At 43.4% G+C, this 15,498-nt stretch overlaps 1 protein-coding gene across 3 annotated transcripts in view; it reads right to left on the reverse strand.

The window, feature by feature from the left end:
* LHFPL1 (LHFPL tetraspan subfamily member 1) overlaps positions 1–15,498 on the reverse strand; it is a 95,498-nt gene that overhangs the window by 26,231 nt on the left and 53,769 nt on the right. For 2 of the 3 annotated variants that reach the window (XM_070257780.1, XM_001488695.5), the window contains exons 2-3: positions 10,851–11,246; positions 821–919 (exon numbers count right to left, since the gene is read on the reverse strand). In XM_070257780.1, the coding sequence (XP_070113881.1) occupies positions 821–919; positions 10,851–11,232 (481 nt within the window). In that variant the 5' untranslated portion in view covers positions 11,233–11,246. The remainder of the gene's footprint in view (positions 1–820; positions 920–10,850; positions 11,247–15,498) is intronic. The other variant, XR_011434871.1, reaches the window with a different exon arrangement.

Raw genomic sequence — 15,498 nt, forward strand, 5'->3', positions numbered from 1 at the left:
AAAACAGTCTGAGGCAACAGAAAGAATGGAAAGTATTGGACCATAGCTATAGGGAATAGGTGGCTTCATTGCTCCAAAATTCTCTCCTACAATTGAGAATACTCAAGGAAAGCTAGACCTTTCCCCTCCTACTCTCTTCCATTATGGTATGTTGGGAAAATATTGTGAAGTCTTCCAATTAGAGTCTAATCTAATTCCCAATTCACAATAGTGAACTTAAGCCATTCTCAATGAGAGTTGGCGACCACAGAAGACTCCAGAGCTACTTCTGTCACCCATTCTAGTATTTAACGGTACTAGTCATTAACATGCCAGTAACAATGTAACAATGCCAGTAACATGCAAGTAAAAATTCCCAATATTTAACATAGGTTGCTAATGCTTGAGGTAAACCTAATTACCTCTCATGATATCCTCAGTGGGGAGTGAGAAAAAATACTGTTGATTTGTATTTGGTAAACAGTACCTAGAAGGAAATACTAATGGGAACTAGGATTTATGCAGAGGATCACAGATCATCAGTTTCCAAGCGCTTGAAATTCCTCTGTAGATAGGGTTGCCCCAAAATTGGTCACAGAACTCTGGGTAGAAGTGCACCAAGGTTGTGGACAGACACAGTTTTAAAAGTGGAATTTATGCCCAACCCTTGTGAGTTAGCAAGTACAAATGAGACTACCCAAGCTATCACTTCCCCCAAGCTAACAGTGAGAGAGACTCAGGCAAGCACCACTAGCAAACAGAGGCCTTTCCAAGAGGTAAAGCACTTTGAAAAACAGATTCCCAATGAACCATCACTGCCATCCAACCCAGGCCACCTTACCTAACTGAAATTGATTGGAGACATTCCCACATGTTTGCATTATCTCCGGGCTATTCCATCCTAAGGGGTATAATGCGCAGCCTGAGCTTATCAGCAGCCCTGGAAAGAAAAGCATACATACAAGTAGAAAAATATATATATTTAACAGGTCTCTGTCACCCCAACATTCCCTCTGCGTTAACTCAGCTCAAATTCTGCCTCCTCCTCTCAGAGTTTACTTTTCCCCTTTACCCTAAATGTCTATGACACTACCAACTCAACAGGATTTCTTTGCCATGCCATGGGTGGTGAGTTGCATTAGATAGTACAGGGGATGACTCATAAAGAACAGGCAGTATTAGGAATGAGACAGGCCAACGTGCTTTTTACAGCCAAAATGATTTTGACAGTGACTTACAAAGCTAAGTTGGTCTCTCCAACAAGACTCCTCTTCTACCTTGTTTTGATTTACAAAGAGTAACAATATAGAGACTTCTACTCTTTCCTAAAATTTAGCCTTTTCTAAGTGTCAGGTAGATCCCTACTCGTTGGAGGTAGGTCATGATTTCTGTAATTTGGAGTCAGCAGCCAGATTGAGATCTACAGAAAGCACACATGTTGCATAGGCTTCTCCTGGTCAGCGGGACACCATACTGCCTCTTCCAGAAACACTTTCTTTTTCTGGGAAATTATTCCAGCTTCATGCTAAGCATTCTTCCTTTCTTTGGCTTCCAATACCTTCCACTGTGACCCTTGCCTTCATCTCCATTTTGTTTTGTCACTTGGTTGCCACAGGGAAACTCTGTGGGATCTTAGTGACAATTTTACTCTTTCGACCAGAGATACAAATCTGCGTCTTCTTGCAGGCACTGCCTTCTAAGGGCAACTGTCTCATCCACAGCTCTTGCTTACTGCCTAGGTTTACATTTTATAAGATATGACCTCCTGAGTTTTCACAACAGTGGATTGAACCAAGTATTGGCATCTGACGCAAAAGCAACCAAATTCACTGGCTGGCCGGTAATGGTGACATAACTTGGCGTGAAGAGATGAGCTGGGCCAGATTTTTGTTTCTGGAAATTTTAGTCAAGAAGCAGAGATGCTGAAAGGCTTAGCAGATAGAGCAGAAGTTAGGAAAAAACACTAAGAGTTAGAATTAAGTCTGTGTAAAGCTAAAGCCAAGTTCAGTCCAAAGTTAAAAATAGACATCAATTCTGGGTAAGCTGAGCAAGCTAATTGATAGAGGGAGAGAATACAGTGGCATGAAACAGACACACCATGAAGAAAAACTCCATACTGCCCATGAAAGAGCTGGAGAGAATCCGGTCCTTCCCAATGGCTCTCCAGTTTCACTTTCCCTATGTTATAATAAACTCTTTTTTCATTAAGAGAACTCAAGTGAGTCTCTGCTACTTGCAACGAAGAGAGCCTAACTATAAGAACACTATACTTGAGTGCCACAACAAGGGTCATGTGAAGGTCACCTGCCACCAGTGTGGATGCAGAAACTAACTCATAACACAGAACATCCACAGAGAAGGTACTTGATCGGTGATGAATGAATGGCATATTTGTAGGTGCCAGAGCTCTAGGCCTTAGCTGGACAGTGAAAGGTAGGCTGCTCCAGGGACTGCTGGCCACACCTGCCCTACTCTTTCTCCACTGAGGAAGATTCCATACACACTCTGAGAAGCTCATAAACTTATTTTGCCTTCAGATGAATCCTTTTGGAAGAAAATCTCAAAGTACTCTCTCAGCTTGTCTGCGACATAGCAACCAGATTCCTTCAATACTCAGTGAGGTCAGAGAAAAGGACAAGGACATTAAGAAATAGCAAGAATTTTAAACAGAAAAATAGAGAGAACTTCCTGACAGTGAGAGAGGGTTTAGGAACTAAAAGAATAACCAATTAAGGTTAGAAATTCCCTTCAGTGGAATGCTTAAAATTAGAAGGCATTCTTATCTGTCTCATAGTATTAAAGGAAATGAAACTGGTCACTCAAGGACTTTTCTAGGCTCTGGAATTTATCCAGCGGCAATGGAACAATACTCCCGGTTTTTCGTTTTTCATTTTTTGTTTTTTGTTTTTTTACCACAGATAAACTGAAATCCTACTCTATAAGGAAGTATGAGCCAGGGTTTGTGAGCCCAGATTTTGCACAATGTATGCACGACAAGATTGGAAATGAAACTTAAGCTTCTTCCTGCTTTCAGTGTATACACTTTGAGGGAAGAGTTAATAAAAAGTGAACTTTCCCTCACAGACTAGGAAGAAAAGAACACAAGTTTATAAAAGAACAGCCTTTCTGCTTTCCAACCTGCACACTCAGATCCCTGGGACTGGCACACACTCTGGCTTCTCAAGCAGGAACTAGTGCTGGCCAAGTGCCTTTCTTGACACTGCAGGGGGAACCTTCCACCTTCTTCAGCCCCCCTGCTCTTCAGACCTTACCATGCTATGGAGCTCAGGTCAAGGATTACCTCCTCCAGGAAGCCTTTCCTCAGCCGTCTCTAACACCCACCTCCCAGGTTAAGTTACGTATTCCTTCTCTCTCTTCCCACAGCACCCTGTGCATACCCCTGTGATTAAAATACCCCGTGATATATTTCCTTCACTATTGTTTGCTGTCTGCTTCCCTCACTAGAGTGTTCATTCCTTGAAGGAAGGGGACTTATTTATCCTCAGCTATGTACCCTTGGTACCTGGTACATAATAAGTGCTCAATAAATCCATCTGTTTCAGAATATGCTGCACCCGCCTAACAGACAGCTTCCTTCACCCACACTACCCAAGGGGGAAGCCTTCTGAAGGGATCTCCACGGCAGGGATAGGAGATCATCCTAGACACCTGACACAGCCATAGAATCTTGGAGAGGGAAAGGCCTTTGGAGATTACCTATTCCAATCCCTTCCCATTACAAACGTGGATGTTGAGACCAAGAGAGGGAAAGCGATTTACCCAAGGTCACATAGCCAGTTACTGGCAACACTTTTTCTCACTAATCAGAGACTATCAACCCTTAGAAGTTCTGTCCTTCTAGAGACAGGTATCCAGAAATGACTACCTTTTGGCAATAATATTTCTAGCAAGTACTAGGAGTCTTATAGGCATTGGATCCATAGAGACAGCACAACATGATGGCTCAAGAGAATAATATTGTATTATATACTTGAAAGTTGCTAAGAGAGTAGGTCTTAAGTGTTTTCACCACAATAACCGGTAATTATGTAGAGTGATGGATGTTAACTAACCTTATTGTTGTAATCATTTCACAATATATAAGTGTATGAAATCATCACATTGTATACCTTAAACTTACACAATGATATACGTCAATTATATTTCAATAGAGCTGGAATAAAAAAAAAGAGAATGAGTTCTGTAGTCAGTGTAGACCTAAATTCAAATTTCAGCTCTGCCACCTAGAGGTGTGACTTTAGGAAAGTTACTTAATCTGTCTGTGTCTCAGTTACCTCATCTTTAAACTAGGAATAATAGTACTCTATCTTAAAGGGCTGTTTCAAAAGTAATGCTCATAACAACTCCTCTCTCACTTTCCACCTACATTCTCCATGCTAATTTCTTCCTCACCTCTTTGTCCTCATAACAAATAGCTAAAAAGTCAAAAGCTGAACAGGGCTCAATTCAAAAGCTGCCTGGTTGGAGTTATCTTGCAATTTTGCACAAGCACCAAGCCAAAGACCAGGAATCTCTGCAAGGCATGTGTCTGCCCCAGTGCATGTGGCTCCATGCTCTGCCCAACCTGCCCTACCACCCCTCCCATCCCCCACCCTTCCTTCTGCATTTTAGAAAGGTGAGCACGGTAGGTGGTACACACATTTCCTTTGACTCATAACTGACGGCTGATTTCATTCCGTTTGATCACAGCTGGGTAAAGATGTTCTGGGAGACACATTTTAAAAACAATGAAGCATAGGGTAATTTTTCCTCAGTTAGATTTGTCCCCAACAATTCTCATCAATTTGGGATTGTGAAGATATGCTTCAAATAGCAACATGGAAGTTATTTGCCAGTGCCAGGCCCTGCCACTTTCTGGAAGAGTGGAGGCTTGTTAAAAATGTAGATTCTTAGGCCTCACCCATAGGTATTTGATTCAGTCACTGCAGCCCAGAAATATGCATTTCAAAAGCACGCTAGTGATTCTGATGCATCTGGTCCTGGTACCAACACTTAAGAAAAACACCATGAAAAATATTAAGAGCAGGAGCTCTGGTGGCAGGGAAAGCTAGTTTAAATCTCAGCCCTGCCACACGGGAGCAGTAGCCCTAGCTCCCACTTATCCACTTGCCATTGCTGACTCTGGGTTGAACTGCCAGTTGGAGAAGTCTGTCCCAACTGCACACGCTCAGATGGTTACTTTCCTATTCTCATTTGCCTCTAGAAATGGAAAGAAAACCCTTTAGATTGTGTTACCATCCTTACTTCCCTACTGCACACGTGCAGGTAACCAGTGGGCTGCCATCTTGTTTCCCTCCCTCAACTGCTCTTTCTACAAGAATACCCCATCACAAAATGTACCAGTGTCCCACCCAAACGTGGCTGCTATAGTTTGAATTCACTGCTCTTACCAAGGAGAAGCCTGGGGTTGGACCCTTTACTCAGTTTCAGCCCTGTGGCAACCTCAAACCAATACAAAGCCTCAGGCACATAATCTCAGACCTTGGAGCCCTCCCTTCAGCTACATCCCAGCTGCCTTCAACCTTCCCTTGATGCCAGAATTACTATTTCCCCATATCCCAACAGCTGTATAACCCTCTCCAACTGCACAGTCTCAATTAGGCAGATGCCTAATCTTTACACTTTAATCTTTAGCCTCTGGACAGAAAAAGCCTCCTCACTGGGTCTTACCAACTCCTTTCACCCCCCCGCCCACCTCCCATTCACAAGTGCAACTATTGATAGGCAGCCATTTTGTTACACTCCCAACTCACTCCGAAACATCTGTTCAAATATGGTTACTAGGTAGTTTGAATTTACTATCCTGAGAAGAAGCCTAGAATGAGTTAATTTGTTATTTATTTGCTCAATTTATTGCTCTTGTAGCAACTTTAACTCAAATACCGTGGAAAATTTATGTCTGCCCTCCAGCTATATCTCAGCTTTCCCTTCCCAGGGAACTCCCCCACTCAACTCTCCATTCATTTGACCCCATATTCTCTCTCAGTTATAAGATAGCTCACTTCTGATAGAGAGTTTCAAAGTAGATCAGAAGGGGCTTCACAGGGAGGTTGCATTTTACCTAGCCTTTGAGAAATAGGCAGATGTTTACAGGCAGAGATGGAAGAAAAGGGAATTCCAGAAAAATGCAACACTATGAACAAAACTGACCAGAAGTTCTCAAATTTTATTGTGTACTAGAATGATGCTAAGGAATGATAAATAACAAATCCAAGATAGTTACCTTTGCTGTGGGGACAAGGGAATATGATCAGGGTATGAAGGAGACTTCAACTATATTGGTGATATTCTATTTCTAAGCTGAGTGGTACATACATCTGAAATATTTCATACTACAATTTCAAAAATAAATCAGCCTGAGAGGTTGTATAAAATGCAGAGTGCCAGACATCAGTTCTGATTCAGTAGGCATAGAATGGCACTAAGGAATCTGCATTAACAAGCGCCTCAGGTAATTCTTATACGAGTGATTCACGGACCACTCTGATAAACATATGATAGCACTTCTTCTCCAAAGAGCAAAAGAAAAATCAATAGCACCAGCGCATAAATCCCAGGTCTGAGAGTCAGAAGCCATGGACCGTATTCTCTGCTCTCCTCCAATTGCTACATGAGCCTTTGCTAGTAGGTTAACTTCTTTAAATACCATTTTCTCAAACAGAAAGTCACTTTTGTAATCCTTGTTCAGCATTGTAAGGATAAGTTAAGTAATACCTGGTGAAACTTTCCAGGAAATGCACGGTTTCCAGAGAAGACAATGATTTTTAGAAAAATAATACTCTTTCCTTGAACCAAGACCTCCAGTGGTGATTTTCACTCAGCTTGAAGCATGTAGCATTAGAACCTTACATGGAGAAAAACATTGGTGCCTGTCTGGGTGTGTTGGATTCTATCCCCTTAACCAAAAAAGAAAAGTCCAAGGAGTGGTTCTCACTTGGTCTGGGGAAAGGGAACACATACACATCAGAGACACTGGGAAGATTTTTCAAAACATGCAGGCCTCCACCTGTTGCTGTGTATATCAGAATGGGAAAGAGGACTGAAGAGTTGGGGAGTCCACATTTTTTAGTCACTCCAGATGATTCTGATACATTCCCTGCTCTAGAAAGATTCTTGGCCTCCTTCAAGTAACCTGATCCAAGATCTTACACTTTTTCCTGCCAAGAAGTTCCTTATATTTACTTCTCACCTATTTCTTCTTTGTTTAGCTCTCACTGAAGATAGAGGATAATTCACAAGCCTCTTGCAAATGCATACACAGGGGGCTGTGAATAATGACTTTGTTCTCAGAGCCTGGGGGCCAGCTGGTTGGAAATCTCAGCCATCCCGAGGGTTGAAATAATCTCCTGGCCAGATGTTTCCTTCACCGGTTGGAGCAAGGCATGTAGGTCCCAGTGGAAGGCTCTTTGGACCCAAGGCTTGTCCAGCTGGATCAGCTGCAGGTGGAGCAAATGGGACCCAAGGGCCCCATCAGGTCACCTTGCTGAGTATGACTCAGGCCAGCAACTCTTTATTTCTTCCTGTCTCTCCCACTTCCCACTGCTCATCTTTGTGGGCAGCAGCCAAACTGAGGAACAAGAGTCAGGCAGGGGGAGGGGATAGTTCTTAATGGATACTCCATCTCTTCAGTGGTTTGGGGTCTGGCAGAGATAAACCAGACCTGAAACAAATTGGGTCCTCCTCCTGATGTATTTCGGTTAATGCACCAGCTGCCGAGAAGCAGCCAGGCCTGGAGCAACAAAATCAATTCCCCTCAGCCGAACAACAAGCTTAAACTTAACCCACGCAGCTCTTTCTCTTGTGTCCTTTATCCATGGAGCTCAAAATGCTGTTCAGGCTTGGCTTCCTGCCACTGGCAGAGCCTATCTCTGAAGAGTCAGACCCAAGATCTCTGAAGATCCTTGGGTAATGGTCATGTGCCAAGGGGCTCTTTCATACATCCAAGCAGTCTTCACCATTCCTTCACATCTGGTATAATCTTGACAGACACCAGTTTCTAAAAAGGAGGTGGAAATGACTTTTAGTTGACAGGTGTTCCAGATGGGGAAGCTGTGGAAATTTAGCGATTTGTTCCATATCATTCATTTGTCCAGGGATAAAACTTGTGGAACACCTGGGGTCTTGACTCTTTCCATGACTACTGTCAAATGGCATTTTATCCTTGAACTTTAAAGACCCTCATCTAAGTGTAAATAGCATGACCATGATCCTATGAGCAAAGATCAATGGAGAATATAGAATGCAGAATCACGTCAGATAAAAATGGTATTGATGTTTTGACTTCCTCTGTATGGCAACCACCACTTAGTCAAAGTTCTTCCCTACTCAGTCCATGAATGGCTAAAACTCTATTACCTACCCACATCTCCCCCAACAATTTCCTTTGAGTTTCTAGACCTAGAAGGTGGGATCAGCTAAAATGTGTCATATGGAGAACCATAAGAGTTTTGCAAACGTCTCAGTCAAGCCCAAGATAGGAAGCAAGCTGGGAGTAGGAGCCACTGTTAATGCTTAGAGTCTGATGGAGGCTGTTTCTACCAGCCTTCTGATTCCTACCAGTTAGCCCCTCCTCACTCTCTGCTGGAAACTCTTAGAAATACAAGTGTGGCTAAGTTCTCACTCTCAAGTCAGAAGAAAAGAGAACTTAGGGTGCTAACACCCCTGAATGGAAGCCTGAAAAATAAAAAGAGAAGGATGTAAATGAATCCAGCTCTCACATGTCCAACTTACCCAAACACATACTAGACCTTGCCTTAGCCATGCATTCATTCTTTCTACAGTTACTGAAGACCTTTTTTTTGCTGGGGAAGATTGGCCCTGAGCTAACATCCATCGCCATCTTTGTCTATTTTATATGTGAGACGCCTGCTGGCATGGCTTCATAAGCAGTGCGTAGGTCTGTGCCCAGGATCCAAAACTGTGAACCCTAGGTCACCAAAGCAGAGCACAAGAATTTAACCACTATACCATGGAGCCGGCCCCCTGAACACCTTCTCTATGCTAGGCACAGAGCTGGGCCCTGGGGCTATAAATATGAGCTGCAAAGACCACCTCTTTCTCCTGCCAGTAAGTGTCACCTCTGAAATAATGTGTCCATAGAAGTGCTGAGCTAACTATAGCATACCTGAGAATTCAGGTGAAAGGTGAGTCTGCTTAAGGTTCATTTGTTATATCTGTGGAGCCCCCAAAGGAAGATAAAGTCATTGACTTAGACCAGCCTTAGTAACTGGTTCTGTACTGTGGTTTTTAAGGAGAAGGAAGAAACTAATACAACAACTTTCCAATGTGGCCAGAAAACCGTTAGCAGATAAAGAGTGGAAAAATTTAGACATAAAGGAGAATGTTAATAGATAGAATGCTAATTCACATTTAAAATTTTTACAATGAGTCTAAGGAAAGAGGGAACCAGAACACACCTTAACTGGCACAACAAAAGAAATCTGGTGCTTTTCATAAGCAGGCCAGGAAACCATGATCCCATAGCTCAGGGTTTCTCAACCTTGGCACTATTGACACTTTCGGCAGGATACTTAGTGTTGGGAGTGAGGAGCTATCTTCTTCCCGTGCATTGTGGAATATTTAACAGCATCTCTTGCCTTTACCCACTTGATGTCAGTAGCAACCTCCCCAAGTCATCACAACCAAAAATGTCTCAAAGACATTACCAAATGTCTCTGGGGGCCGTGTGAAAAATCAGCCCCTGTTGAGGACCACGTCTTAGCTCATAAATACCATCTCACTCCAAGGCCACCTAATGCAGTCATTGGAGAGGAAAAAGAAAATTAGGATCTGGGCTATCTTGCCAGTGAACAAATTCAAATGGAGAAGGGAAGTGAACACAGGAGAAGTCACTGTCATTTGCCCACAGCCACAGGGCAACTTAGTGAAAGAGGCAGAAGTGGGATCCAAGTTTCCTGGCTCTAGTTACCCACACTGTTCTGCTAATGGAGATGATAATGGTCCTATAACTTCATGAACAACAACGACAAACTTCAGCAATAGGTCCCACCAGCACTTTTTCGCAGTGCCCCATTCAGGTGTAAAAAATATTCATGTATTCACACAAATATTTGCCTGTCTATCTAAATTTTCTTTTTCTTCTCATACAGTTCAAATTAAACTGCTCTCATTGCCTTCCTACAATCTACCATTTCTGCATTTTGCTCTTTCCTAGCCCATCTACACCCTGCCAGCATCCCAGGTGTCCTGAACTAAATTTCGACGGAGACTAAAGGAGAGAAAAGATAAGTAGGGTGGGCCAGGGCCGTAAGAAACCTAGATAGACTGCTAATGGCTACCAGACAGGGCTAGCCTTAGATGTCCACCAAATAAGCGGTCACTTAGAGTCTGTCCGGTACAAAGCATTTCACTATTAGAGATGTATTTATTTGATGAGGACTGTACATTAAACTCTTGTTAGTAATAGCACCTGGGTGTATGTGTTTATCAGATCACTGCCCTCTGAGATAACTACCAGAGATCAGTGCTCTTAAAGATCAAGTTTATTTTGGAAGAGTAGTAATACAGTATATGTTGCTGCCCCCCTGGAAAGCAGACCTGGATAATATTCTTAAATGGGCACCCTGTAGGCAGAAGAAGGTGATGAAAATGAAGGCCAAAAAACAGATATCAACTCTGTCTATTCACCAATTTTGCTGTGAATAAAACTACAATGTAGATTGCACTTTGGGGAGTCCTAGACTAGGTGTTTCAAAGGGGTCCCCATTTATAGCCTTAGAGTCAGACAAAGGGGAGGGGATGAGAATTGATTTCCCCATAAGGCAACACTTCCCACTCCCCACTCCCCCTGCAAAGCTCCCCAACCTACCCAATCCCAGCAACATTCTTACCTCCCACAAACTGCGCTGCTCCCATGCAACGTCCCATCATCCTGGAGATGAGCTCCTCCATGCAGCAGCCCAGGACAGCAGCCAGTGCCACCAGGAGCAGCAGAGCACAGCCGGCACCTGTCACCACCGTGCACATCTGCCAGGCCAGGCTTGGGATGGCACTGAAGCTGGCATAGCGCCCACACTCTTCCACCATGATCAGACTGTGCCCCTCTCCCCGCACAGGGTAGTTGCACCTCCGGAATGTGCTGAATGACACTGGCTTCCCCAGCTGGGATCCAAAGAGCCAGTATGGCAGGAAGTAACTGGTAGAACTGGCCACAGCGGTAACAAGGGACAGGAAGGCCCAGAGGGTCCCCACCAGGGTCAGGCTGCTCCTCATGGTCCCAGGTTTCTCTGCAGGGATGGGGAGATGAGTTGGGTCACAGCACCAAATGCAGAAAGTTATCACGTAAGCTCCATCGGCCTATTTTTTTATCTAGCTTGCCAGTCCTGGGGCTCATTGATATGCCACTTGGCCCTTGTTTATTGATAACATTATTCTCTTGAGGACCATTTGGGTCCTTATGGGATTCTGCTTTCCAGCACTTTTCCCATCTTCCCTTCCTTCTGCCTGATTCAGAGTTCTATGGTCTATAGGCTTCAATGGAAGAACCATAGAACTGAGTTAGTGACTGCTCTGCCAACTTAAATGCAGCCTGATCAGATAGCTTTTGACTCTTGACATCCAGCATGGAACAAATGGCAGGAGGAAAGCCTGAATGAAATCAAGGCTGCCCAGAAAGTCCCCAGCTTCCAGTGGCATGGTATTGTTGGCCTGGAGGACTGGAAGGAAGTGATATCTCAAGAGAGTCAGGAACCAAGATTTTTCAGAGAGTGAAGGAAGAAGGAAGACAACCGACAGAGCCTGCCCCTACTACAAGGGAGAAGAGGGAAGGAGAGCTCACCATGAAGTTACAGGATGTGCCCATTTGACCTAGGTAAGATGTCCAATAGTGCATTAATGTGGGCTTTTCATGGGGACACATCACCTAGGTTAAAATGGGTAGAATAAAATAAGGGATGCTTAGTCTCACACTGTATGCTTATCACTGAGCAAGTACTGTTCAGTCACTTTTTCCTAAAATCAAAATGGGAGGCAACTTTCCATCCAGTGAAGGTTGTTTAACTCTAGACTGGCTACTAAGAAAATCTGCCTTGTTCTTTGCTGAATATAGTCAAGAAAGCTTCTCATCTCTCTGGATCAGGTACCCCCTCCCTGGCAACAGGAACATATATATAGTTGTAAGAACCTTTCAAGGTGCCTTTTGGAACAAGTAATCTCAGATTCAAGAGGCTGAGAATCTTTTCAAATCTAATCTTTTCAGCCTAGCTCACAAATGGCTTTCACAGACCCCTCTGTCAAAAATCAACCACTTCCCTCCCAACTCCATTAATCTGCCACTGCTTTCTGGCCTGTTTCTCAGTTAAGGCAGCCAGAGACCACACTGCACCTTGATGACAGTCTTGTGAATGTCTCCAGCAGGCAGATGGTGGAGTATGTTTCGGAAACTTCTCCATGATTCATCACCATTGCTTAAAGTTACAGGTGGTGGGAGAGGGGTTGAGGGATGGGAGACCCAGGGCAAGGGAAGTGCAGGAACTGGCTGCCTGGGGCCACCACATTGCCAATTTGGGACATTGTCGGGAGCAAGCAGCAGTTGTACTCAGGGTCTCAGGGACTGTGCCCACAATTATCATCAAACAGTGCCTGGCACAGAGTAGGCACTCCAATTCATGCTTTTTTAATGAAACCCATTTGATAGAAGCATCCAATTTCCAGGCTGGCAGGGACCTTAATGAATCACCTAATTCAATCTTCTTGTTTTACATATGGGGACATATGGTCCAGTAAAGGGAGAAATGATTTCCCCTAAGTCACAGAATAAGTTAGCAAGCAGCAACACCAGAATAAGAAACCCGATCTGCAGATTCCTAGGCCAGTACTTTTCTACCACACAGTGCTAACCCCGTCCCCCCATCGCTTTACAGACGGGAACATGGAGAGGAAGTGTTTTACCCAAGAGTAAAAGGCTAGTGAGGTACACTGGCCAGACCAGAGCCCAGTTATTTGATTCTTCGTCAAATGCTCTTTTTTCTTTCCACCACAATTCCCCTCCCGATACATATGTACAGTGTGCTATGTGTTTTGTGCAGGAAGGGAGCAGAGATCATAAATTGCAGGTGCTTACTTTGGAATGTTAGGGCTTGGGAGGAAAGTGCTCTGAGCTGGGCCCCTGGGAATGAGGCTTTGTGCCTGAGAGTGGGGGGAATGAGAGAAAGATGTGATGAGGGATTGAAAGCCAACAGGAGGAGAAGTGGAACTAGTTTTGAGTAATTGCTGTTAGAAAGCAGGTACGCTTGGCCGCAATGAGGTAATGCCTCTGCTTGTTATATTAGAGCTTGTAAGATTATGAAAAGTGCAAGCAGCCCTCTTTTATGGACTCACTTCCTGGTGAAGAAGCCCAGGCCAGAGGATGAGAGGAAACAAGCTGATAAACAGCTGCTGGCTGCGTCATCATTTTCCCTCCAAGTTCATTATTTCAAGTGCTCTGCCCAACAATCTTTTTAGCTTGGTAAGAAAGGCATTACCCCCAATTACCCCCAGTTTACAAATGAGCAAGTTGAAGGTCAGAAAGCTAAGTGACTTGCCCAAGGTTATACAATGATTTAATGGCAGAGCCATCACTTCCCACTTCTCCTTCACCTGAAACCTTCCCCCTTATAGTCCCTATCACCCCAATAGTATCACAGTGAAAAGCCTCCATGGTTTCTCATTCAGGATTTCAAAAATTGTTTAAGGATGGGGAAAGAATTAGAGGGGAAGATTGGGAAGGGAGGAGGAAGGCCACTTTCGCTGAGTAGTGTGTAAACCAGCAGAACAAGAGCATTAGCTGTTTCAAGCTTAGAAATAGTAATCGGAACCCCATATGTTTCCCATGAATGTCATCATCTTGAGGTCAAAAGTCCCAGTATGACAACCAGTAGAAGGACAGAGAACTTAAGTCAGAGAAAAGGAGTATATCAGTGAGTGGTACTTAGACTATACTAGAAATAAGAGGACAGATTCTGACATAAGATTATCATTATCTGTGACAAATCAGGCTGCTTAAAAAACTGCAATACTACCAGCCACTGTCACCATAATTTCACTTAAAAAAGGGCATTTTGAAGCCAAGACGTAGGAAGGCAGAATTACAAAATTTAGATTAAATTAAATACATTTAGCTTTACAAAAATTCATTGACTTTCAGAATTTAATTAAATACTTCCAACTTCAGGAAACACTCATTGTCATTATTTCATTTAGAACTAGGATCACCAACCACGCCAGCTCATCTGGGACTGAGGGACTTTCAGTCATAAAACTAGGAAAGTCCCAAACTTGGGTAAGTTAGTCACCCTATTTAGGACTGGAGGTGTGGTGAGCCAGCACCATCCACGGACAGCAGGTTGCGATTCACTGCCACAGATAATTCTCTAATGTTCTCTCTCTGGGACTCAAACAATATAAAGTGAAAAGTGACCAGAGAATCAAACAATGAAAAGATAAAGCCTATGTATTTCTAATGTAAACCTTTCTGAATCATAGACTTGACCTCATGTAGTCAAAGAAGAGATCTCAGTGATCCAATTACTCAATATTCTCTGAGCGCAAATAAGCCCTGGTGCAGCTTCTCCTGTGGCAGGACAGAGAGGCAATGGCATGCATATTATTCCATATTCACATGTGCCGGACACGGAAGTGCATCCAAGCAAATGCTGTTGTTTCTTACATCACCTGCAATGGAGCAACCGCCTTTCATGACTGCCCTCCAAAGCAATCTAAGTTCCTTCCTGGGAACTAGTCAAGTCTCTTTACATTCCCATAAATAAAAATCACACACAATGCTATACTCCATTCTGTCTTTATTCCTCTTGTATATTTCATGTATCCAATTGCTTTGTTTTCCTGTCCTAGAATGATTAGCCACACAGCCACACTGGATTTCAGAAGCCAAGAACTTACTCTGGTGCTCCTGCTAAGGGGTCCAGTAACCAGGCATTGATAGGATTACTATTGATCTTCTCTCTTTAGGTCTTACATGGTCTCTTGTCCCTTAGTTTCTCCATCTCCTAAATGGGTCATATGCCTTTTTCTGAGAGTGGTTGAACGAGATGCAGTGAGTGATGCAGAAAGTTGTAACAAGCAGGGTGGAAGCTTGAGGTCTGTTCTGAATTTACTGTCCTTACTAAAGACTAATGTTCACTAATATTTAGAGATATGGTAGTCATTCTAACACAGATTCATGGGTAGAGATCACTTCGACCCAGATGAGGCAGGAAACCTGCCTAAGCCGTACATGTCAAATGTTTATCTATACTGGTTTTAAAGAACTCTAAAGAAGAAGACTACAATTTTTCTCAGTAGCTTAACAACTCTCACTGTCAATAAATTATTTGTTATGACTCATTTTAAACCTTTTCTGCTGCAACTTAAGGCTAGTTCCTTTGGTCGGGTCCTTAGAGGGAATGGAGAACAGCTTGGCCACTGTCCTCCCGATGAGAGTACTTCATCAACTCAGACTGCTGGTAGCTCACCTTTAGCCTTTTTCCCCCAAATGAGCAC

Source organism: Equus caballus, chromosome X, assembly GCF_041296265.1.
Source record: "Equus caballus isolate H_3958 breed thoroughbred chromosome X, TB-T2T, whole genome shotgun sequence".
In the NCBI taxonomy this organism is placed as follows: Eukaryota; Metazoa; Chordata; class Mammalia; order Perissodactyla; family Equidae; genus Equus; species Equus caballus.